This window comes from Dromiciops gliroides, chromosome 6 (assembly GCF_019393635.1).
Source record: "Dromiciops gliroides isolate mDroGli1 chromosome 6, mDroGli1.pri, whole genome shotgun sequence".
In the NCBI taxonomy this organism is placed as follows: domain Eukaryota; kingdom Metazoa; phylum Chordata; class Mammalia; order Microbiotheria; family Microbiotheriidae; genus Dromiciops; species Dromiciops gliroides.
The window spans coordinates 111,345,084-111,371,734 of NC_057866.1; the positions used below are offsets into that span (position 1 = coordinate 111,345,084).

At 38.2% G+C, this 26,651-nt stretch overlaps 1 protein-coding gene across 1 annotated transcript in view; it reads right to left on the minus strand.

The window, feature by feature from the left end:
* Positions 1 to 7,298: 7,298 nt before the first annotated feature.
* Positions 7,299 to 26,651, minus strand: part of RELL1 (RELT like 1) — a 69,658-nt gene continuing 50,305 nt past the window's right edge. The window contains exons 6-7 of the mRNA XM_043971931.1: positions 24,410 to 24,548; positions 7,299 to 9,276 (exon numbers count right to left, since the gene is read on the minus strand). Of these exons, the coding sequence (XP_043827866.1) occupies positions 24,413 to 24,548 (136 nt within the window). The 3' untranslated portion in view covers positions 7,299 to 9,276; positions 24,410 to 24,412. The remainder of the gene's footprint in view (positions 9,277 to 24,409; positions 24,549 to 26,651) is intronic.

Consider the following 26,651-nt stretch of genomic DNA (forward strand, 5'->3'; position numbering starts at 1 on the left):
ATTGAACCTGATCCACCAAACAGTATTTAAAATTTCTAATTTTAGAGATCAATTTCCAATGAAATTTTTAACAAATTTCTTGGGGACAGCTAGGTGGCCCAGTGGATAAAGCACCGGCCCTGGATTCAGGAGGACCTAGATTCAAATTCAGTCTCAGATACTTGACACTTAGTAGCTGTGTGACCTTGGGCAAGTCACTTAACCCTCATTGGTCTGCAAAAGCCAAACAAATAAACAAACAAAACCCAAATTTCTTAAAAGCAGGGGGAATAAAAAGCTGTAGTCACCCTCTAATTGCCTCTCTGTGTAAATTACCTGTCTGACAATTCCGCTTTGAGTGTCAGAAGATATGCACTGCATATCTCAGTGCAATATAAGGGACTTAGCCTGGACAGCAAGGAGGAAGAAGAAAAAAGCTTGCTTTTTCACTCAGGAACAGAAAGAGAGGGAGGGAGGGGGAGAGAGAGAGAGAGAGAGAGAGAGAGAGAGAGAGAGAGAGAGAGAGAGAGAGAGAGAGAGAGAGAGAGAGAGAAAGAGAGAAGCATTTTAACACAAATAGCACACTACAGACAAAAACCAGACAGTAATGGTAAAGATTCTGGAAGAAATTCTAGTGATGTAAAACCAAAAGATATCAATAAAATTGGGGGAGGGACGCATTTAAAAATGGCTTTTTCCATGAAGTTAGTTGGCTTGAACAACTATGCATAGGGAAATACTCATTTTTTGTTTGCTTGGCCAATGGTCAAGTTTTTTAGGTGGCACAGTGGATAAAGCACTGGCCTTGGATTCAGGAGGACCCAAGTTCAAATCCAGTCTCAGACATTTCACACTTACTAGCTGTGTGACCCTGGGCAAGTCACTTAACCCTCATTGCCGCCCCACACACACACACACAAAGTAACTTCTTTGGGGGTAGCTAGGTGGCGCAGTGGATAGAGCACCAGCCCTGGATTCAGGAGGACCTGAGTTCAAATTTGGCCTCAGACACTTGACACTTACTAGCTGTGTGACCCTGGGCAAGTCATTTAACCCTCACTGTCATGCAAAAACAAAAACAAAAACCAAAACCAAAACAAAACAAAACAAAAAAACCCCAACAATCAGGTTTTTGTTGTTGTTGTTGTTGTTAGAATAAGATGGTAGTTTATTTAGGGGCAAGGGAAGGGAAGGGCAGGGGGAGGGAAACCATGAAAGAAATCCTTGGACTTCTCATGGGGAGATAGGTATGAAACAAAGCACATGGCTCTGAGGGACCAATCTCAACAATCAGTTTTTTTTAAAAAAATCATTGACACAAATACAAGATACTAGAGCTATGACTAAGCAACAATTTATCTGAAAAATATATGGAGTTTTTGGGGGAATTTCAAATTCAGTATTAGTCAACACTGTAGCAGGGCTGCCAAGAAAGCATATGTTAATTTATACTGCATCAAAAGAGGCTCAGTGTCCAAGAATTAGGAAGTGATAATCCCACCATTCTTTGTACTGTTTAGACCACAGCTGGAGTATTATGTTCCAAACTGGTCCCTGCATTTTGAACAGAAGCACATTGATAAGCAAGATGGTGGTCATGGAAGGAAAACCAAAAAGTGAAAGGTATAAACTTCATGCCATTTGAAGATCTGTTGAAAGAACTGGGAAGGGTTAGGCTGGAGAAAAAAGGACTTCTGGGAAAATATGGAATGGAGTGGAAAAGTAATTATTAAAAACACTTCCTATATGCCAAGTACTATAATAACCACTGGGGAAAGATATAGAGAATATTGAAAAATTCCCTGGTTTAATTGGAGGAGACAACACATGAAGAAGGGATTTGTATGTATTCATGCATTTGAAGGGCTATCAGGTAGAGGAGGGATTAAACGTGCTTTTTAGGACCCCACTGAGCAGAACTACAAGTAATGAGTAGAAGTCAAAAAGAAAAAAAAATAGGCTCAATGTGAGGAGACAGGAGAATTTTTTAACGATTAGAATTATCCAAAAATGGAAATGGGCTGCCTTGGGAAGTGATGGTTACCCTTAATTTGAAGTCTTTTTTTTTTTTTAATCCACTTTTTTTTTTTTTTTTTTGGCGGGGCAACAGGGGTTAAGTGACTTGCCCAGCTGGTAAGTGTAAGGTATCTGAGGCCGGATTTGAACTCAGGTACTCCTGAATCCAGGGCCGGTGCTTTATCCACTGCGCCACCTAGCCGCCCCTTTAATCCACTTTTTGTCCACTGTGCCACCTACCTGCCCCCTAATTTGAAGTCTTAAAGCCAAGATTGGATGACTGGACTCTACACATGTTGTAAAAGAAAGTTGTTTTTGTTTGTTTTTTTCCCAGAGCATTCATTTAATTCCAGGGCCTCTGAAGTCCATACCGACTCTGATATTCCTCCCCCAAACTCTTTCTTAGTGACTTTGCATTAAAGTCAGTTAACTACTATTTATTAAGGGCCTACTATGTGTCAGACATTGTTCTAAGTGCTGGTTGAAAGGTTACCTTGTTTCCATTTGAATGTGTTTTATATATACACCTATATGCACACATGTAAGCTCTGTAACGGTGGAAATCATTTTGCTTTTGTCTTGGTATTCTAAGTCCCTGCCACTTAATAAACACTTAATTAATGCTCATTGATTAATTTGGTTTCTCTTAAGTTTTGACTTCCTTGAGTTAAGGGTGTCTTTGATTTTAAAGGCATAATTAAAGGAAGTATAGATATTTAACCTGGAGAAGAGCAGGATCAGGGAAAACATTGTCTAAACACTTAAATGACTCTCATGGAAAATGTTCTGCTTGATCTAAGAGGACAGAACCAGGAATAATGGATAAATATTGCAAAGAGACAAATATGTCTTTATAAGGAAAAACCTCCTTAGACTCAGAGCTATCCCAAAGGGAATTCTCTTTATAAAAAAAAAGTCCATGTTTGATATCTTAGGTACAACAAATATGCTTGATAAAAGAAAGATATCTACAGATAATCAATATACTAATGGCAGATCTTTGGCCTCAGCATGTGCTGGAAGTAACAAACCCCTTCACATATCATTTGAGGACTCAAAAAACCAATTTTTCATGTACGTATCTTATATGGAGAACATCTGAATATCAAGCAAAATTTGAATGGAGGATTACAAAGTCTTTGTCATGATCCATAAAAACATTTATTTCAGAACAATGATACTGTTTTCATTGTAACATAAGTTATTAATGTTTTTATTTGTGTCATGGACCTCCTCTCCAAATAATGTATTTAAATGCATAAAATAAAACACAAAGGATTAGAAACAAAAATAATTCTGTTGAAATAAATGTTATCAAACTATTTTAAATAGTAAGCTTACAGGCCTCAAGTCAAGAACCCCTGGTTTAGGGAATACATTCTCACAACGGATGGTCACTCCTCAGATTTCTACTTGACTTTTTACCACATTCATTCTCATCCTCTTGATGCAGGGGTATGTTTAGATATTTCCTCATTGTTAAAATTGTAACTTCTCTCATTAATTCATCAATTATCTCTGATCCTACTATAATTTGTTAAAAAATTACTTATTTAACAAACTAAAACACCTTTTTCTCAATAAGCTGTTGCTCATCTCATATCAACTCCCCTAATTTCCTGGGCTTAAATAAGCATCAAAGTTACTGGAGATATAATGTTGGGCAGCTAGGTGGCACAGTGGATAAAGCAGTAACCCTGGATTCAGGAGGACCTGAGTTCAAAGTTGGCCTCAGATGCTTGACACTTACTAGCTGTGTGACCCTGGGCAAGTCACTTAACCCTCACTGCCCTGTCCCCCTCTCCCCTCCAAAAAAGATATAGTGTTAACAGTGCAACAAATAATTGCAGTATTTTAGCTGTGAGAAACATCATAGAGTCGGTGCTATCAGCTGACTGTAACAACCATGTGGTTGCAAATGATTTATCCTCACTTCTGGAACAATAGTCCAACCATTCAATTCACTTAGGATGTCAATTAAAGTCACTTCTCAAGAAATGTATTCATTTCCTTTGTAAGATGATTAAAACAATTCTCTCCAGAAAAGGATTTTCTTCATCTTCTTTTTCTCTATCACCTACATTTCCTCTCTTTGGCCATGACCAGAAAGTCCCATAAAGAGTGTGACAACTACTTTTCAACTCTATTTCTAGGATCTTTCTTTTTGGACTACGGCTGGCTCACTTATACCCAACCTCCATTGATGAAAAAGATCATGTTGGCTCCCCAGCACAGTGGCCAAATGATTACAACTTATTCTTGGGGGAGGGGAGTGACCCTAGTATGAAGGAAATACACATTCACAACGATAGTTCCTGAGTTTTCACTGGTATACTTCCCATTTATTTAAATTGGTCTTAATGACATAAACTCTTTTTTTTGTGTGTGTGTGTTTTTGTTTTTGTTTTTGTTTTTTGGAGGCAATGGGGGTTAAGTGACTTGCCCAGGGTCACACAGCTAGTAAGATGACATAAACTCTTAAACATTAAACATTTACTAAATGAGAAGGAAAAAGTAAGAATACTCATACAAAAGCATGAAAGATCAAAACATAACAGTCTGGCCATGAAACTGGCTAACGCGCTCTGGCCAATGCACACTGTGTCCATAGTGGACATACACTTGAGAAACCTAACAAGGAAGCTCATGAATGGGGAAACCCACTTACCTGGGGCAACTTCACAACTCTGGACTACAGGACAGAATGTGACCTCTGTAGGGAACAGTCTGAACCATGCATCACCTACACCTCTTCTGAGTTTCTCTGTTCCACTGGTGAAAAGTAATTCCCTTTAATCCTTGCCAAGTTATTTAAGTTTTACTTTTTCTAGGCTTTGAGGGGTTTGTTTTCCCCTTTCAAGTCTCAGAGATCAGTAAAGGGCATTGTAGGCAAGCCTTTGAGGTTTTCTGCCTCTCTCATATTATAGAGGGGACAAGAGATCAAGGCAGTCTTTCCCAAGCAAGTTCTTAGCACTAGGGCTTAAAAATCAAATCAGGATGACATCAGAGTTAGAAGGGACCTTAGAGGGCATCTAGCTGAACTCTTTCATATTAGAGATGAAGAAACTCAAGCCTAGAAACACGGAGTTTCCTGCCGTCACAGGAGTGGTCGGTGGCATTTGAATTCGGGTCTTCTGGTGCCAGAGCTAATCTTGCCGCTACACCATGACAAAAAGTGACAGAAAAAAATATGATTTGAGATACCAAAACCCACATATTTTTAGCAAATTCAGGCTGATAAATTAGAACCTTTTCTCCATCACTTCCTCTGGTTAATTTTTATAGAAGGGAAAAACCTAAAAGAGAGTAAGAAAGGCTAGTGGGCTTTTTGTTTTTTTAGGGTTTTTTGTTTTGTTTTGCTTTCTCCTCCTCTATAGTCCCAAATGAAATAGGGCTACTCAAGCAAAATCATGTTTTTTCATTAGTGTAAAGGAAGTTTTGCTTAAGTTCTTATTGGGAATACTACAACCTTTGAGCTTGGTTAAGGGTCACATTTTAGTGCCAACGAAACGAGGGGCAAAGAAAACACTCCCTTATCTTACATTCCAGGCTCTTTTTGAGATCAGCTCATGTGGAAACAGGTAATGCATTTATATCAGCCCAGTATCAGTGAAATTTCACTTTTTACCAAAGGTGGCACTATGGGATTTGGAGTGCATTGGGGTTGGAGTCCTGGCTTGGTTCCTAGCTAGTAGATGTTGGAACAATCGCTTAAATTCATAGGTTCCTAGATTTGGAGTCTTCAGAAGGGACCATCTAGTACAACCATTTGATTTTACAGATGAGGAAACTAGCCAAACCAATCAATTATCAGGCATTTATTAAGCACCTACTGTGTATGCCAGGTGGAACAGCTAGGTAGCACAGTGGATAGAGCATTGAACTCATTTTCATGAGTTCAAATCTGGCCTTAGGGGGCACAGTGGAAAAAGAACCAGCCCTGGATTCGGAAAGACCTGAGTTCAAATCTGGCCTCAGACACTTGACACTTACTAGCTGTGTGATTCTGGGCAAGTCACTTTACCCTAGTTGCCTGTTTCCTCATCTGTAAAACGAACTGGAGAAAGAAATGGTAAATCACCCGAGTATCTTTGCCAAGAAAACCCCAAATGGAGTCATGAAGAGTCAGAGACGACTGAAAGATGACTGTGCAAAGCACTAGGGAATAAGAGGAAAAAGCAAAAAGATTCCTTGCCCTCAAGGAACTTATATTGTAATGGCGGAGACAAAACATGTACGTGGGTACAAAAATGAGCCTTACTGAAATAGTTATCTAAAATTTTTTTAAAGTTCACGGACTGGGGGGCAGCTAGGTGGTGCAGTAGATAAAGCACCAGCCCTGGATTTGGGTGGACCTGAGTTCAAATCCAGCCTCAGACACTTGATATTTACTAGCTGTGTGACCCCGGGCAAGTCATTTAACTGCCTCCCCCCAGAAAAAGTTCGTGGACTCCCTGAAATCTATTGAAATCACAGACCCCTTTGGGGGTCCTTGGATGCCAGGTAAAGTACTCCTGTTCTAGGAACTATTGACATGTAGACAGATTTCAGGTAACTGGCAATGCTACCCATTTGTCTGGACACAGGAGAAGGGAAGGTCAACAGACAAGTCCTGTTTTGTCAAATGAGTAGGGACCTGGAGCTATTCATCTATCAATGATTCAGAAGCTTCTTCAGCTAATTACAAAGACTGAGAGAGCACAGAAGAGCAATTTACTCCCAAGTACTCAGCCTTGGAAGAAATAAGTTTTTTTTTTTAAAAGTGAAAGCCAAACTGAAAAAAATATTACCAGCTCCTATCATCCAACCTTTATAGAAATATGTATGTGGTCAGGTTTTACTAGTTGAGTAGAAGTGATTACTAAGCCTATTTTAAAGGACTCCATGTGATTCCAAGCCACGTTCCAAAGGTGAAATAAAAACAAATTTAAAACTAAAATCAAGCCAGAAAAAGCAGTAAAAATGATTCGTGAGCAGCTACTTGACTTGAAGGATGTATAATTTCCTTTGTGCGATCATTCACTTCACCACTGTATCCTAACCCCACAGGGGGTCATTTAGTAGGCCTCCAAGAGTTGCTATGGCTGAAGAATTCTTCCCCTGGGATCAACTTTCTGGTGATGAGCCTTTCCAAATGAGCCAGGCAGGCACGGAGAAGACAGACACACCCCATCACTAGGCCCTTTCCAGTATGGCAGGAACAGGCAGTGCCTGTGTTGGCCTGGCAGTCTTTGAGAATCTCCATGCCAGGATAAGGCATTTGAGGATCTTAAATGGAAATATTTGGAAAAGCAAAACAAAGAGACTGTTTAATTATCCTTTTATTTTTAACTCTGCTTTGGTAGTACAAAAGTCTTAAGGTACAAACCATACAGTTAAAAATATATCTGACACACAAAATGATGAAAAATTACCTTTACAAATTTTACACATGATAAGAATAGTTAGTGTCATTCTATACGCTTGCTTTGGGAATTCCTCCCCCTCCAAAAGAAGAAGGGAAATATAAGCTCTTGTAAACATCCGTTGCTTCAGAAACACTTAAGAATTATCATTGGATACAAGAAACCAACAAAAATGTTTACACGATTGATGTATGGGGTGCATAACTTTTGGCATAACTGTAAGATAACCAAACCAAAACTGCACGTTTTAGAAAATACTTTAAAAATATGTTTTTCATTTAAATATAATTTTAGAGATCAGTGTATTTTCTTGCCCACTGTATTGCTAAAAAGTGCTCTGACCTGAATAAAATTATTAAAGCTTTTGAAATGCCTTACATCTTGATTCTTCTCCATATTGGAATATAATATTTTAAATCATTCATAATTAATAATGATTTTTAACTTAACAAAACTAAGACTTGAAAATCTCGGCCTACTAAAAAATATTTACACTCCTCAAAAAAAGTCCTTTATCATAATTTTCTGGAACTCAGCGAAGTTTATTGCTACACTTAAATCCTCTTAAATTGTGTATATAATATATACCCACATACAGACATCTTTCCAAATTGTTAACGAAAATTGACAAATTTTGGACTGGACCTGAGATTTCATTGAGATAGGGAACTCCAAATGAGGAAACTCCCTCTATCAATGCAGATCTATATCTTTTCTGCCATTGATAGCCTTAAGAGAGTTACTTCGAACACCTAGAGATAAAGTGACTCTCCTCTGATCATATAGCCAGTATGTGTAAGAGGTGAAACCCGAGTCCGGTCTTCCTGAGGCCAAAGCCAGTTGTCTATCCATTGCATCACACTGCCTTGAAATAAGAAGGAAAAAAACCAAGGCAAAATTAAATCTACCAATCATCTGAAAGACTGGTAAAAATTTTATGGCAAGATTTAGGGGGGGGATTGGATGATATTTACAGTAATACTTAAAAGTCCAATAACACAGAGGTGTTCTTTTGGGAAGCTGATGGCAGGTTTGTTTCTGCTTTTTAAATTATTTTAAGGGGAATGATAGAGATCTGGAAACATTCAGCCTAAGTAACAAAACCTGAAAGCTTTATAAGCAACATCACGTGAGTGCTTATCAACACCTAATGGCCATCATCTACACCAAGAAAAAAGCCTGGAAAAAGTTACCAGTCCCTCATCCCACATTGGAAGTTTGTTTGGGCCTTGGGCTGTCAACACAATAACATTTTGCTCAATGGGCTTGAAGTCATTTTTTTAATCATTATAATGGGATTGTTGTCGAACTTCAATAACTCTTAAAAAGAAGTCTCTGGTAATCTAGGGATGAAATGTGATTATGATGAAGGTGGGGAGGAACACGCTGACATCACTGCCTATTACTTCTGTGACAATGAAATTGGTGATGGCTGGCGGCCCCTTCTCCCCAAACAAAAAATAAAAGAGGAAAAAATGGGGTGGAGTTAACAAAGAGGCACACGGAGAAAAAAAAGCACAATCTCAAAACTGTACATTAATATTCCCACTGTACATACACGTTACCAAAATGAGAAAACTCTGAGTTCTGTACACAAGGGCAAAGGAAGAGGCTATTAAGTTAAAATACTACCAAGTCTTGCCTTTCTCGAAAATTTAATAAACTTTCCATAAGGCATAAGAGGCAAAACCAGTTATGGAGCTGACACACGGAACTTGGCATCTAGTGTAGCAACAGTGTTCCATTTCAGAGTCTTAGACACACAGCCAGGGCAGAAATGGTACAAAAGACTTAAGGAAAGATTTCCTTAGGCAATTGGCTTTGCACAGTTCCTAAGTTTTCAGTCTCTTTTAAACTTCTTCAAATAAAACTCCTCCTGAAAGAGAAACACACAAAAAAATTGTTTCAAAGACAATATTGTTGTCTGCCCAGTGACAAAAGTAGCATGACATGTCAACTATATTTCCACATTTAACTCACCACCACCCACCCACACACCCATACACACAGACACACTAATATTTCATTTTGCTACAGAAAGGGATGTTTAGTTACTTCCATACCAAGTTTACATGCTTATGTCCCAGGTAGACCTCCTTAAGGTGGTTTCATCTAGAACAGAGGTTCTTAACATTTTTTGGGTCATGGATCTCTTTGGCAGTCTATAGACCCCTTATCAAAATAATATTTTTAAATTCATAAAATAAAATGCATGGGATTGCAAAGGAAACCAATTTTATTGAATTAAAAAAGTGATTTTTTTTATTTTGTAGTTACTTTTTTGTTATTGTTCTTGTTTATTCTTTCTTGTGGTGTTTTTTTTTTTTTTTTGGTGAGGCAATTGGGGTTAAGTGACTTGCCCAGGGTCACACAGCTAGTAAGGATTAAGTGTCTGAGGCCGGATTTGAACTCAGGTCCTCCTGACTCCAGGGCCTCATAGCTGCCCTCTTCTGTTTTTTCCACCTTTTGTTCTGATTAATGTAGAAATGTTTAACACGACTGTAATGTATAACCAATGTCCAATGGTTTGCTAGCCTTGGGATGGGGGCGGGAAGGGAAAGTGGGAGAAAAATTAGGAACTCAAAAAATATCTTTACATGTAATTGAGAAAAATAAAAAATAAAAATAAATTTTTTAAAAAAAAGTGATTTTTCCCCCATTCAAATTTACCTGTTACATTCTATTCACTGTGCTAGGTTCAGGAGTAAGATATGAATAAGACAAACTCCCCTACCTTAGAGATAGGAAAGGAATACAAATAACTAAAAACAAATTCAAATATGGCAGTCGTACTCTGATACTCCAAACACCTCATTTTATAGATAAGGGAAAGCTCTGAGGCTGAGAGGGGTTAAGTGACTTGAAAATGTAGTTGTATGCATATTGTTTCCTCCATTAAGAGGCAATCTCCTTGCAGCCAGGAACCCCATTTTTGCCTTTCTTTGTATCCCTTGTGTTTAACACGATGCCTGGCACATAGTAGGTACTTAATGAATGTGTGTTATTGTTTTTGGGAATAGATCAGAAGAAACCAATCCCCAGGCTTCATGTTATCTTTCCACAGTGCACATGGTTGGATCTGTTGCCATGCCAGTGCATATACCTGCTATCTCTTGAGGATAATTTACTTTTTTTTTTTTTTAGTGAGGCAATTGGGGCTAAGTGACTTGCCCAGGGTCACACAGCTAGTTAAGTGTTAAGTGTCTGAGGCCGGATTTGAACTCAGGTACTCCTGACTCCAGGGCCAGTGCTCCATCCACTGCGCCATCTAGCTGCCCCGATAATTTACTTTTCATAGGCCCACTCCCAACTCATGACCAAGTTGGAAAAATTACACAGAAGCTTCCTTACATGGAAAATACTGAAGTCAGGCATCAGTCTAGATGTTTACATTTTATCCCTAATCTAATACAATAAGGCTGGTGAAAAGCAAATCTATGGGTACTAAAGAAAGCATATCTATAAAGTAGGAAGCGGGAGCTTATAATGGTGATCATGAACCTCAGCGAGGTGAACTTTTTTTTGTGTGTGAGGCAATTGGGGTTAAGTGACTTGCCCAGGGTCACACAGCTAGTCAGTGCCTGAGGCCACATTTGAACTCAGGTCCTCCTGACTCCAGGCTGGGTGCTCTATTCACTGCTTCAATTACATTAAAAGAGTGCCCTTAATGAGGTGATCAGGATAGTGAAAGGACTCAAGGTCAGGCACATTAGGATCACTTAAAAGAGTTGAGGATATTTAGCTTGGACAATGGAAGAATGATAGAAGACTCTACAGAAAAGCTAGCTATCTTCAAATATTTGAAGAGCTAGTACATAGGAGAGTTTCAATTTGTTCCGTGTGGCCCCAAAGAGCAGAAACTGGAATAAGTGAGTGGAAAGTGGAATGAAATAGAGACTTAGGCTTAAAGTACAGGGGTTGGGCAGCTAGGTGGCGCAGTAGATAGAGCACAGGCCCTGGAGTCAGGAGTACCTGAGTTCAAATCCAGCCTCAGACACTTAACTAGCTGTGTGACCCTGGGCAAGTCATACTTAACCCCAATTGCCTCAATAAAAAAAAAATAATAAAAAAATAAAGTACAGGGGTTGAAATTCCCCAACAATTAGAAGAATCCAAAAGAATAATGGACTACCTTGGGAAATATAGGGTTCTCCTTTCTGTAGGGGTCTTAAGTGAAGACTCGGTGACCATTCCTTTGGGATATTGCGAAGTGAAATGATTTATTAAATAAGATAATGGGCACAAATATTTAGCAAACTACAGCACCGTATAAATGTCAATGGTCATTTTTATTACTATTCAAGACTGGACTGGACAAAACAGCTTATGAGGCCCTTTTTAATTGTGTGATAACACTAAAGACAAATTATTTTTATTAACAGTGTGAACCAAAAGTCAGTGCAGTTTTATGGGGATAATAATATCACCTACCTCATATTAAGCTTACTGCCCACTAAAATCCCCAGGTGTTTTCTATATGAATCATTGTCTGTGCATGCCTACCCATCTAATAATTCATAATAATAATACTAATAATAATAGCTAGCATTCATAGTGCCTTAAGGTTTACAAGGAGCTTTACTTATATTATATTATTTTATCCTCACAACAACCCTACTCTCCAAGATTCTGAGGACAATAGGAAAAATCAGTCCTCTTGAAAGAACAGTTTTCAGAAGAAGAAATCAAAACTAATAATAGTCATATAAAAATGCTCTAAATCACTAATAATTCAAGAAAAATGCAAATGAAAACAATTCTGCAATACCACCTTAACCTGCCAGATTAGCTAATATGACAAAAAAAGAAAATGACAAATGTTGGAAGGAATGTGTACAAATAGATACACTATGGGGGGCAGCTAGGTGGCATAGTGGATAAAGCACCAGTCCTGGATTCAGGAGTACCTGAGTTCAAATCCGGCCTCAGACACTTGACACTAGCTGTGTGGCCCTGGGCAAGTCACTTAACCCTCATTGCCCTGCCCCCCCATTTAAACAAATAAACAAACAAATAAACAAATAAATAAATAAATGATAGCTACACTAAAGAATTATTGGTGGAACCGTGGACTGATCCAACCATTCTGGAAAACAATTTGGAACTATGCCCAAAGGGCTATAAAATAGCAAATACCTTTTGACCCAGCAATACTACAACTAGGTCTGTATCCCAAAGAGATCAAAGAAAAGGGGAAAGGACCCACATTTATAAAAATATTTATAGCAGCTCATCTTGTGGTGACAATCAATTAAAGAATGGCTAAGGGGCAGCTAGGTGGCACAGTGGATAGAGCACCGGCCCTGGAGTCAGGAGTACCTGAGTTCAAATCCGGCCTCAGACACTTAACACTTACTAGCTGTGTGACCCTGGGCAAGTCACTTAACCCCAACTGTCTCACTTAAAAAAAAAAAAGAATGGCTAAATAAGCTGTCATATGTGATTGTGATGAAGGGGAGAGTTTCAAAAAAAAACTGGCAAGTCTTGTATCAACTGATACAAAGTAAAATGGGCAGAACCAGGAGAATATTGTACACAGTAACAGCAATGATATAACAATGATCAGCTGTGACAGACTTAGCCATTCTGATCAAGACAGTGATCCAAGATAATTCCAAAGGACCCATGATGAAAAAATTATTATCCAATTACAGAGAGAGAACTAATGGACTCAGGGTAGAAAGTGAAGCATATTTTTTCACTTTCTTTGCCTTTTTTTTTTTTGCAAAATGGCTAATATAGAAATAAGTGTCACATGACTTCACATATGTAATAGGTATGTTATTGCTTGCCTTCTCAATGAGTAAAAGAAGGGTAGAGGAAAGGAAATTGAAAATACATATTTTTTAAAAATCAGTCCTTTATATCACCCATTAAATATTGCAGAATTGTTATGCCCGAAAAAAGTGAAAGTGAGTGGAATCTGCCTTTACTTTAATATAAGGAAAGTCTAATAGAAAAATGAAACAGGAGATAAATGCAAGAAAAGTGCTCACAAGGTCAAAAATCAGTCAATAGTGAGGGAGTGGCCCCAAGAAGGTCCCCTGGGCTTGTAAGAAATGTGGAGGCAAGAGTTTGGGTGTGTTTCTTTGTTTTGTTTTATATGGCTTTGCTTTTTAAATAACAACCCTGTGGTGGAACAAGGAACTCTGACCTCCCAAGATCTAGAAATACTAACTCAGGTGAAAAGGACTCAGATCTAGTCAAATTCTCTCATAGTGCAAGTGAGCCCAGAATTTATGTGACTTGTCCAAGGACATATAGCAAGTTAATAGCAGAAAGAGGACTAGAACCCAGGTTTCCTCACTTTCTGATGCAGTTATTTTTATTATACTTTACTACCTCTATCTTATTAGTAACAATAAATAAAATTTGTCTCTTGAACTTATTAAAAATAATAAAGTGTCTTGTTTCCTCCTGTATTTCCAATAAGTATTCAATAAGTATCCAATAAGTATTTAAGTGCCTGCAATGAGCAAAACACCATACTGGGCACTATGGACACAAAGAGAAAATGAAAAGCAGTTTCTGCTCACAAGCTTACATTTCTAAGCGACAACATATAAATAGGCAATATTCATTGGTTTTTATATAGATGCTTTAAAGTTTGCAGATTACTTCATGTGTATTCTCTTCCTTGATCTTCCCAATAACCCTATGAGGTCTGTACTGTTAAATATTTTTATCCTCAATTTACAAATAGGGAAACTAAGGCTCAGTGGGTCAAGTCTAAGTGTTGGTCAGCTAAGAATTGAGACTAGATCTCAAGTACAGTATTCTAACCACTATACCACACTATTTCTTTTCTTTTTAAAAATAGTATCTATTATCCCAATTACATGTAAAGATAGTTTTCAACATTCATTTTTGTAAGATTTTGAGTTCCAAATTTTTCTCCCTCCCTCCCTGCCTTCCTTCCCCCCTCCTGAAGCCAGCAAGAAATCTGATATAGGTTATACATTATAATCGTCTTAAACATATTTCCACATTAATTATGTTGTAAGGGAAGAAAAAGAAAAAGGGAAAACGCACAAGAGAAAAAAAAACTAAACACAACCCCAAAAAAGTGAAAATAGTATGCTTTGATCTGCATTCAGACTCCATAGTTCTTTTTCTGGATGTGGAGAGCATTTTCCATTATGAGTCTTTTGAAATTGTCTTGGATCATTGTATTGCTGAGAAGAGTTAAGGCTATCACAGTTGATCATCAACATGATGTTGCTGTTACTATTCTCCTGGTTCTGCTCACTTCACTTTACATCAGTACATTTAAGCCTTTCCAGGTTTTTCTGAAATCTGCCTGCTCATCATTTCTTACAACACAATAGTATTCCATTACATTCATATACTACAACTTGTTCAGCCATTCTCCAACGGATGGGATGGCACACTAGGTAAGTGTGTGTGTGTATATATATCATGAGCTCTGTATAATGCCTATAATTTCTTGAATTAAACTCACTGAAAAAAAAAGAGAACAGCACTCTCAATTCTACTTAGTTAAGCAAAAATTACATTAAAAATCCTGATTGTTTAATAAAACTGCTTTTATTCCAAGGTTTGGAGGATTTCAAGTAAACTGTTTAGGTGAAGCCAAGATGGCAGAGAGCCAGCAAACTCTCAGAAATCGTGACACGATCACTCCAAAAAACCTTCAAATAATCTGTTTAAAATTCATATGGCTAAATTATCCAACATCTTAGTTGGTCCTTTCCAGCTAAGTCTGTGATTATGAGCAGCTGGGAGATTTTCTTTTTCCTGAACTAAAATACTAAATAAATTGGACATTTTCATCAACACAGCAAAACAGGAAGAGAGGAACATATGTAAAACTGTGAATATCTATTATGTACAGCTAGCTTTTATTTTGAAATACATAATCAATTCACCATATAACTTTCATATAACTGCTTGTCTTGTAATACTTTCTGGCCTATCTTCTGTTCATTTCTATGCATTTTTAAAAAAAATGCTTCAATGACCCTCTTTTCTTTTTTGGGGGGGAAATGGAGGGGGGTTACCCTATTCCTAGCCCCCTTCTCGATCCCACCCCCCACCTCCAACTCCATTGGAAAAAAAAAAGAAAAATTAAACTAATTAGATTTTTCTAAACATATTAAATAACCTGGATGAACTTATGACTAAGGACAACTTAATGACTCAATGGACCCAAGGGAGAATTCCCTTGTCTTCCATGAATTGGAATTTCTTTAAAAAAATTGTGAAGGTTTATATCAGAATATAAACTAAGAAAAATAGTTCAGAGGAAAAAATGTTAAGGCTGGAAAAGAACTTAGAAATCATCTAATCCAGGGGTCTCATTTTACAGAAGAGAAAATTGAGACCCAGAGCAGGTAGCAATTAAGTTGGGCATTAAGGGACAGTGAAGAATTCAATTGCAGAAAGTGCATAAGGCACAAAGAGCATGAACACAGGTAGGGGAAACAAGAAAGTGTCCTGAGCTCACAGGAATGCTGAGCAGGACCAATAGCCTGGAGCACAGAGCACATGGAAGTAGATGGGAATGGTAGCATGGTACCATACTGTATGGTCTTTGAATGTCAGGTTAAGCTTGAATTTTACCAAGTGGGCAATAGGGAACCATCTCATTGGGTTCTGAGCAGAGAAATAAGGCAACCGATGCTAGTCAAAAATTTTGGACATGGTCAATGTGGGAATTTGTTCTGCTTGCCTATGCATATCGGATACAAGGGTTTTGCTTTTCTTTTGTATGTGTGTGTGGGTGGGGGGGAGATGCCATTAACTGGAAAAAAATTTAATTTAAATAAAAAGAATGGATTGGGGGAGGAAGAGAGTGGAAAGCTTCCATATGTTAGAAATGTTATGTGCAACCTTGTCTCCCCAAAGCAGGAAAGGACTTTTAAAAGGATAGGGGAGGAAGCTGCTATATGAGAAAATTAAGATTCCTTCAGGAGTAAATTTCTGAGGGGCCAGCTAGGTGGCACAGTAGGTAAAGCACCAACCCTGGATTCAGGAGGACCCGAGTTCAAATCCGACCTTAAACACTTGGCACTAGCTGTGTGACCCTGGGCAAGTCACTTAACCCTCATTGCCCTGCAAACAAACAAACAAACAAACAACAACAAAAACAAAGGAGTAAATTTCTGGGATATCTCATTCATTTTTTTCTTTAGCCCCACACCCAAACTGGTTCCCAGAAGTCCAGAGGTTCTTCTACACTGGGCACAGGTCTCATGCCCCATTTGTGTTTAACAACACAAAGAAAATGGGAGTTTTGTTTTGAAAAGATGTTTTAGGCTTAAAGTATGGCATCAATACATTGAAATGAATTTACATAAGGGAGACTGGAACGGTTAAAATCAACATGTAAAAACCAATACAAAGATAAGTGGATTAGCTTTCTTCCCCATGTAAGTGGCATCAAGCAAAGACAAAAAATGTCAAACAGAGCTTATAAAATAAAGTGGGGTGGGAGAAGAATGGACTTTTGTTGTTGTTAAAGTTGATAAATGGGATGATAGTTTTTAAAAAAACTTTAAAAAAACCATTTTATATCATTTTATATAATTACTTTTGAATTTCCTTTTTACTTTACTAAAAATGATTGTGGAGGTTTTGGTGGGTTTTCTAAAATGAATCTCATTGCTTTAAAAACCACAAATCAAGCTTTTCCCTGTACTTTATCAAGTGACAATCTACAGCTTTCTGCACTCAGGCAAGTCTTAGCCACACCATTGAGTGAGTGCTCCTGGACAAGTACTGACCACTTTCCATTTCCAAGTACAAAATGCATCCCAACTATCCATGGCACCCAATGATCACAAAAGGGACATGAAAATGAAGGAGGTGATCCCAACTCCTAGAAATATATGCAGTAGGAGAAAGTCAGAGAAGGCCCTACCCTTACTGGGGGCTCGTTTGAAGTACCTCCCCTTCACCTGGGACTACATGCAATTATCACTCCATGAACAGTTAGCAGGCAACAGGCTTTTGTTTCTAATCATTGAGGTGCTTCCCTCCCAGGATCTCACTAATCTTCTAGTGAGAGAGACAGAGAGACAGAGAGAGAGACAGAGAGAGAGAGACAGAGAGAGAGAGAGACAGAGACAGAGAGAGAGAGAGAGAGAATGAATGAATGAATGAATGAATTTGATGGGTGGCAGTTTGTACCAATGATTCATCAGTATAAGGAATTCTATGTGAGGAAATTCCCTCTATTAATGCAGATCAGAACCTTCATGACAATTAAAACATTATCAGGGGGATGGAAAAGAGGTTAAGTGATTTGCCAATAGTGTCACAGATAGGACTTGAACCCCATCTTCTTTATGCTGATGCCAGATCTCTATCCACCCAGCCACACTGTCACTCATATTTTATGTGTGCATGTATGCATATGTTTTTGCTGTTTATTTGTTTCAGTTGTGACACCATTTGTTTTTGTTGGCAAGGATACTGAAGTGGTTTGCCATTTCCTTCTCCAGCTCATTTTACAGATGAGGAAACTGAGGCAAACAGGGTTAAGTGATTTGACCAGTGTCACAGATTTAGTCAGTATCTCCATGCTGGATCTGAAGTTAGGGCTTTCCTGACTCCAGGTCCAGTACTCTATCCATTGTACCACCCAGCTGACCATATATGCATATGTATGCATATACACACACACAAATATATATCTGGACAATATAAACATACACATAAATATATATAACAATAAACATGAAGCATACTAGACTAAAAATCTGAAAGTATAAAGAATAAAACTTATAAACAAGGAAGACTCCAAAATACAGTGACACTTAAGGGACCACTCCAGGATGTCTGGATATGAAGAAGCACAAACATGATGAAAACTGTAAGGGATAGTGGCGGTGAGGATAAGGGAGAATCAAAAGCAGAATCTCCAGCCTCAATTAAGTCGATCAGGCAGAGGACCCAATCATAGCAAAAAGCGAATGAAAACCCACAGCAGATTCAAAAGAAAGTAGAGCGGCTTTCCTTATAAGAGAACTGGGAGGGGGGTGCAGCTAGGTGGCACAGTGGATAAAGCACCAACCCTGGAGTCAGGAGGACCTGAGTTCAAATTCAGCCTCAGACACTTAACACTTACTAGCTGTGTGACCCTGGGTAAGTCACTTAACCCCAACTGCCTCATCAAAAAAAAAAAAGAGAACTAGAGAATTAAGGCACAAAAAGCAGATACAGAAAAAAAGGGTGGGATTCAAGAACAAGAAAGTACAGTTTCATAAATTATACCTTGCTTCTCAAAAGACTAACCTTTTCCCCAAAGCATTACTTAAACATAGTTTCCTCCATAAATACAAGAATCTCTCTCTCTCTCTCTCACACACACACACACACACACACACACACACATACACACACACACTTCCATTTTTATCCATTCTTTTCCAGGTACATGTAAAGTAAAGGGTATCAACATTCTTTATGTCCTAATTCATTAAAAAGAAAATTTTTACTTGTCTTGGCCAGGAGGCAAGTGCCCATTTACTAAAGGTACCTCAACATGGTCAAAATCCTGGCTGTAGATAACAAAAAGTAATTCCTAAAGATTCTTCTTTCAAAGAGTCAAAATTATAGTTCACCTAACAGACAGTGGAAAGATGAATAGAGGAGGTAAGCAGACTGCAACATATTACCAACTTTGTTCACAAAACCTATTGTAAAAGGACTCATCAGGCACACCCATGTTCTCAAAAGAAGGTAGGCCAATCGTTCATTGAGATGAGAGGTGCCAGATGGAAAGCCCAGAGTTTTTCATTGTTATTCATGAATTATCAAAAGATCAGAAAGAAAGCCTACAATGTAGTGAGCAGATCAACTATGAAGGATTTCTAGAAGGACACAAACAAGAACTAGTCAGGGGGCAGCAAGGTGGCACAGTGGATAAAGTACCGGCCCTGGATTCAGGAGGACCTGAGTTCAAATCCGGCCTCAGACACTTAACACTTACTAGCTGTGTGACCCTGGGCAAGTCACTTAACCCCCATTACCCCCACCAAAAAAAAAAGTAAAAAAAAAAAAAGAACTAGTCAGGAAGAAACAGCAGGGATACGCTAGTATCTTCACTTGTAGATGAAGTAACCATACTAAAGGACTGGGGTGGATCTAGTAAAATAATGCAGAAAGTCATTATAAAAAAAAAACCCACAATCCAGCAAAATTAATTCAACATGCATTTTAAAAGTCTTTTATTTTTATTAATAAAAGAACTATTATAAAATGGGGAAAAATACTGAAGGAATTTGTGATACGTGTTTCTAAACAATGATATATGTTTCTAAATAGTTTTTAAATTAGAAGACAGCTGACTAAGCTACTTGATGAATAAAAGGAACTCAATTCAACTTGGAAGAACAAAAGCTTAGTCTTCATGAAGGAATCAAAAAACATTTTCAGTGGAATAAAGAAACCATCTCAATTTTACTGCCAAAATAAATGAGGTAGATAGAAATTTAGATATGGCTACTAAAAGGAACCACAGCCAAAGGGGAACTCAAAAATAAAGCCTTTACAGAATCCCGAGTCCATCAACCCTGGAATCTTAAACTAGATCTTGGTGACTTCTTTTTCTTTTCCTATCCCCCCCCCCCCCGCAGGGCAATGAGGGTTAAGTGACTTGCCCAGGGTCACACAGCTAGTACATGTCAAGTGTCTGAAGCTGGATTTGAACTCAGGTCCTCCTGAATCCAGGGCTAGTGCTCTATCCACTGCACCACCTAGCTGCCCCCCTTTCCAGTCTTCTTACACCTTACTCTCTACCACATGGTCTTCAATCCAGTGAGAAACTGGTCTCATTGTTGTTCCACAAACAAGATTCTCCATCTCTCAACTCCAGGAATTTTCTCTGCCTGCCCCCATGCCTGGGATGCTCATCTTCCTCATCTCTACCTACTGGTTTCCATCAAGTCCCTAATCCTACCTTCTGTAGGAAGCCTTTCATCTTAATTCTAGTGTCTTCCTTCTCTTAAGTATTTCCTGTTTATCTTGTATATAACTGGTACATATGTACACACACATACATTTTGTTGTCTCCCTTGTTAGACTATAAGCCCCTTGAGGGCAAGAACTCTTTTGCCTCTTTTTGTATCTTTAGCACTTAACAGTGCTTGGCACATAGTAGGTGCTTAATTAATGCTTATTCCTAGTTAAGTTGAAATTACTTTGCTATTGTGAGAAAATTATTAATAATAGGGGTTTTGGGACTCCCAGAGGACACCACTGAGAGAGCCTGGACTGACCTTTCTTAAGGTCAGCCCAGAGTCAGGAATTTACCTCACTCAAAACCACACCCACCTGAAAGCCTTGTTCAGGCAGTAAGCTTCCTCTCTTGGGCCCAGGGAACTTGGTGAGAGCAGACACAGCCCACTAGAATTCCCCATTTTCTCTTTTCTCTCTCTTCTATTTCCTACCTAGGCTTTCCTATCTTTCAGAGCCATGTGCACTCTCTTTACTAATACTTAATATACTTTAATAAATGCTTAATGCCCCCAAACTGGTGCAGTAGCCTCTAATTTCTAAGTAACAAATATATTCTAAATCTCAGCTAAATTCCCTAACACTTGGGACAATTATAGGGCAACCACATATAGTTTTACTCGCCACACTATAGTGATGTTCCAAGATAAAAATAATCTTTCAGGTAATCCTTTAAAGAGTCATCCCTGTTGTCAAAGACAGAAATATAACTTTCATTGCCCCTATTCAAAAGGTAGGCTAAATACCTGAGCAGACTTTTCTAATCAGTATCAGAACCACAGAAATTATTTCTAGAAGGAAGAGTTTTATTTCATACAAAGGACAGAACCAGGGATAGCAAGTGGAAACTCTTACAGAGGGAAATTGAGACTTGCTTTCAGGAAAAACTTTCTGGGATGGAGCTACCCAAAAGCAGAATGGGCTGCCTCTGGGAAGAGTATGTCAAGCAGAGGTAGTCAGGTAGATTAGACTGAGAATTCATCTTGGTTATAGGTTGAACTACTAGGTGGCTACTGGGGTCCCTTCTAACTCTCAAATTTCTGACTGATTTTAGAAATTTTCTCTAATGAAAAATCTTGTGTTAATTCTCCCAAATACATTAACAGTCTTCCTTCCCCAACAGACTTATACATTAAAAACAGAAACTAAGAGTTGTATGTATATGCATTTCTTTTAAATCAATGAGCGTGCCCCCTCTTGTTAATAGTCCAAATTTAACTGGAGTGGTAGCATTCTTTTTTTTAATAATGTTTACAATTTTATTGTTAAAAATAACAGTAAAGTTTTAATTGAACATCTTTGTCTTATTCAATTTTTGTGATTAATTCAAGAATAACTCAGAATACCTTTAAATATTCCTCCTTGTTCATAAGATATTAACCCTGTGGAGAACTAAGAGATTATCTGGTTCAGTCACCTCCTTTTATGGATGAAGAAACTGAAGTTGAGAAATGAAATGACTTGCACCAGGCGTTGTCCTGTAACCCCCAACTCAAGAAGTTCTCTAGCACACGTCACTGCCTCCCACATATTTAAAGTCTGCACACAGCAGCTACACTCCTTGGATTTGACTAGAGTGAAGGTGTTGTTAATATGCACGGTGGGGAAAAAAGACTATCTAAAGACACAATCTAAACATCTTCATGTAGTAGGTTTAAAACATAGCCCTTTTTTTAAAAAGTGCTAAAGTAAGAAATAAAATAAAAAATATAAACTAATAAAATAAAGCATAGTAATGTTAGGTTCAGATGCTCAGGAAGGTACCTCACCCTCTTACAGACTTCAAGACAGCATGGTTCTAATACTAGACTGGTGACTTGTGGGGTATGGTTGAGCACGTTGTAATACAGATTCAAAATTCTAGTGACCTTAGTAAATTTGAAAAGTTATAGAAAACATACCGTGTATACCAACAGGCTTGGTTAGACAAACCTGATTCTCTTAACTTCTCCTAATCCTGAAAATCTAATACTTTCCCATTTCAGTCCCAGAGTCCTCTAGTAAAATGGAGGGATTTCTTTAGAAATCTACCTGAGCTCATATGCCCTACACCTTTGTATATATCCTGGTATCATGCTTGCTTTTTTCTACTTCATTGCCACACAGCTGACTCACAGTCACTAGGCTTGGTAAATTCTTTTCTACTGAATTTGATAGCCCTTTCCCAACTTGTATTTGAACAGTTTACTTTTCTTCTCAGATATGTGTGGGCTTACTGAAATGTGTTCAGAATGCTTCCCCTATCTACCAAGATCTTTTTGAATTACAAAACTTATCTTCCTAAGTGTTGGTTTCTCTTCAGTTCAATTTGGGTGTTAACTATAAACTCAGAGAAGCATATAGATTGTGTCAGAATGCAATCTGCTGACCTTGAAAATATGGTGGAAAGGAAATTGGGCTTCTTCATGGCTTAGAACAACAAAGGCTAGACATAGTGCACAGTCAAAATCCCTATGGACTTGAAGATAGAGGAACAAAATTTCCTTCAAACATGTTCAAGATTCATCCTAAGCTTCTCTGAGCCATGTTTCTTTCTTTCTTTTTTTTGCAGGGCAATTAGGGTTAAGTGACTTGCCCAGGGTCACACAGCTAGTAAGTGTCAAGTGTTTGAGGCTGGATTTGAACTCAGGTCCTCCTGAATCCAGGACCGGTGCTTTATCCACTGTGCCACCTAGCTGCCCCTGAGCCATATTTCTATTTGAATTATCCCTTTGCTCCTCTAACCTCTCACAGCCCTTTCCTTTCCACTCTGGGCCACAAGTGAGATAATATATCCCTAGATCATCTCAGGTACTACTGGCTCCTTTTCTGAGCCTTCCCTGAAGTTGCCACTCCACTTTTCAGGGCTCTCTCTCCCTCCTCAATATTTCCTACATTTACTGGTGTGCATGCATGTCCACCTCTCACCTCCAGTAGGATGGATGATCCCTATAGACGTGGACTATTTTATGTTCATCATTGTATAACAAGGGCCTTTCACATAATGAACAATTAATAACAAACTGAATCAAATCATCAATGTCCAGTCTTCTCCCCCGCCCCCAGGAGAACACAGATACACTGAAGTATCACTCTATTGTTAGACCAAGAAATGGTCAATTCTGTTTATATCTGTGATAGGTTAATGAGGCTCTGCTTGTTTACAATTCAACTAAATGACATATTTCACTGTTACTTTTTTACAATACAATGATCCAAGACAATTCCAAAAAACTCATGGTGGAAAATGCTTCCCACAGCCAGAAATAGAACTATGGAGTCTAAATGCGGATCAAAGCATAGTGTTTTTAATTTTTTGTTTTGTTTTTTCTTTCTCTCAGTTTTTCCCTTGTTCTGATTCTTCTTTCACAACATGACTAATGTGGAAATATGTTTAACATGATTGGACATATATAACCTATATCAGATTGCTTGCTGAATGGATGGAGGGAAAAAATTTGGAACTAGAAATCTTAAACAAATATTGAAAACTATCTTTATTGAAAAATAAAATACTATTAAGCCATATGTGTGTGCATGTATATGTGCATGTGTGTATGTGTGTTTATGTATGTATGTATTTGTGTGTATGTATACAATGGATGACAAGAGGAAAAGCTGTGGCCAGATGACATCTTGACCAACCACGTCCAGTGGCACTTATTTGAAGCCTTGCTTCCTCATTTCCCTGCTGAAGATCTCTCAATAGACTTTGTAGTACTAGTTCATGTCATCTGTCATCAACTAAATATTGTACTAATAATTCATTCTTGTACCTTCCCATTTATTGTAACAATCAAGTGCCACAAAGATTCTGATAGACGTGGTTAATAAGCACTTATTGGCACCAGGAATACAAAGATTAAAATGGAACATTTCTTGCCAATGGGGAGCTTATACTCTACCAGTTGAGATAGCATGCACATAAATAAGTTTACACAAAATGAATACAAGCACGTTAAGCACTTGTGTTACTATGCATAAACATATCCAGCAGTATCCCCACACATTTTCCCCATATACCAACGGCTGGCAGCGATAAAACCCACCTCCTATTCTGTGCCGCTTCGTGCCCTTTTCACAGGGGTAACAGGTACCTCGCCATTGACACTTTCGGTGCCACTCACAGACATCAGACTTCTCCGTTCCTTGGCATTGGTCTTGTGTTCCACTTTTGTAACTCTAAACCTGAGGAGAGAAGAGGAGCCCCGTTTGGTTTTGTTTTCTTAAAACACAAAGGTGTAAATAATTGAGAAACATGAAAGACTGCATCCAAAAGAAGCTAAAAGTTAAGGTAGCCATTGTTATTGTTATTGTTTGTCCTTCATTCTCGAAGAGGACCATGACATCGAGGTGATGTCACGACCTGCACTGAATTGGATTTAAGTGAGGGAGGGCTGTGCAAGGTCACTCACCTCACTCCTCCAGAGACATCTGGGTCCAGTGGCAAGATATGCACCAGGACAACTGGAGATAGTCCCCTAAGGTAGCCATTAAAATTTTAAGACAGAAGAGGGTAAGCTTTTTCACCCAGCAACCCCTTCTATTCCCTGAACCATCCCTGCCTGAATCCTGCAGAGACTGTATTATCCTTTGTGAATGTTCTAGAATATGTCTAATCCATTCTAGGCACTTGCATATTAAAAAGAATTAAGTCTATAGTTGACTATATATATTTTTAAGTATTGAATTCACAAACCAGACTGATATAATAAAAAGTGCTTGCTAGAGCAATGATGTATAAAAGACATCCCCACCCCAATGGGTGGGAATAGAAACCCCAAGCTGCATTCCCCTCCCAGCTTCTTATCCTATACTTTACCACCACAATTCAGCTGCCTTCTCCCCCTGGAGTTTGCCTCAGTGCCAGGGATCTTGTTAACTGGGAACCTCTCTCTCTACCATGTCAGCTCCCTTCTCCCACCGGAGACTTCTTCACCAGGGCCTCCATTTTGGGGACAGATCCAGGCCAGTCATACTTCATTCTCCTCCTAAGCTGTGTTTCTGGACTTTCTAGATTTTGCTACCATGACCTGTGAGGGGCACTTTCTTCATCCCCTCCCCAAGCACCTCCTTTTTTTGTATTATCTAAAGACTTTCTTTTTGCTTATATTTGTAATAAGTCCTTAATAAAATGATTGTTGCCTGGTAGCTTCATCTTATATCAATATATACATACCAAAACCATATAGAAAGCAGTATGAACAATGTGTATCCAAACCTCAACTTCAGTGAGAGGTGTGTTGTTGTTGTTTTAAATTATAGAGGCGGGGATATTGAATTTGGTCAATTTTCATTAAGGGGGAATAACAGAAGATTAAGGAGATAGTTTAAGTATTTAGTATCATTTAAGTTATTACATTATTAATATTAATAACTTATATGCTATATTTGTTGTTCAGTTATTTTTTAGGCATGTCATATTTGACTTTTCATAACCCCATTTGAGTTTTCTTAGCAAAGACACTGGAGTTGTTTGCCATTTCCTTCTCTAGCTCATTTTACAAATGAGGGAACTGGGGGCAGCTAGGTGGTGCAGTGAATAGAGCACTGGCCCTGGATTCAGGAGGACTAGAGTTCAAATTCGGCCTCAGACACTTAACACTTACTAGCTGTGTGACCCTGGGCAAGTCACTTGACCCCAACTGCCTCACTAAAAAACAAAACAAAAACAAAAACAAAATGAGGGAACTGAAACAAACAGGGTTAAGTGACTTGCCCAGGGTCACACAGCTACTAAGTGTCTGAGGCTGGATCTGAACTCAGGAAGATGAACTTTTCTCATTCCAGGCCCCAAACTCTATCCACTGAACTACCTAGCCCATATGCTATATTACATTAATATATCACTTTAATATATAATTTTAATCATAAGTTATATAATATTAATGTAATTATATATTCTTATATGATTTTAACATGAAAGTGTGTATTATTAAATACTAAATTTAGTGAAATAAAATTACACATAATTTAATGTATAAATGTAATATAATTTATAATGATATAATATAATTCTATCTCTTACAATATATAGAATAATTTTTAATATAATACAAAGCCACATAAAGTCTTTCATAATAACCTTTTCCTATTCCCAAACTAATAATGTTACTTCTACCTTTCTAAAATATTCTTTGGCCTGAACTCTCTCCATCCAATTTGAGATTATCACCTGTATGGAAGAGGGCTTTGAGGAAGAATGAGAAAAAGAAATTGCAAACAACGATTTTCTCTGTGGGTCAAATTATTTGCTTTTTGTGTGTGGATAACACAACAACCAAAGCACCA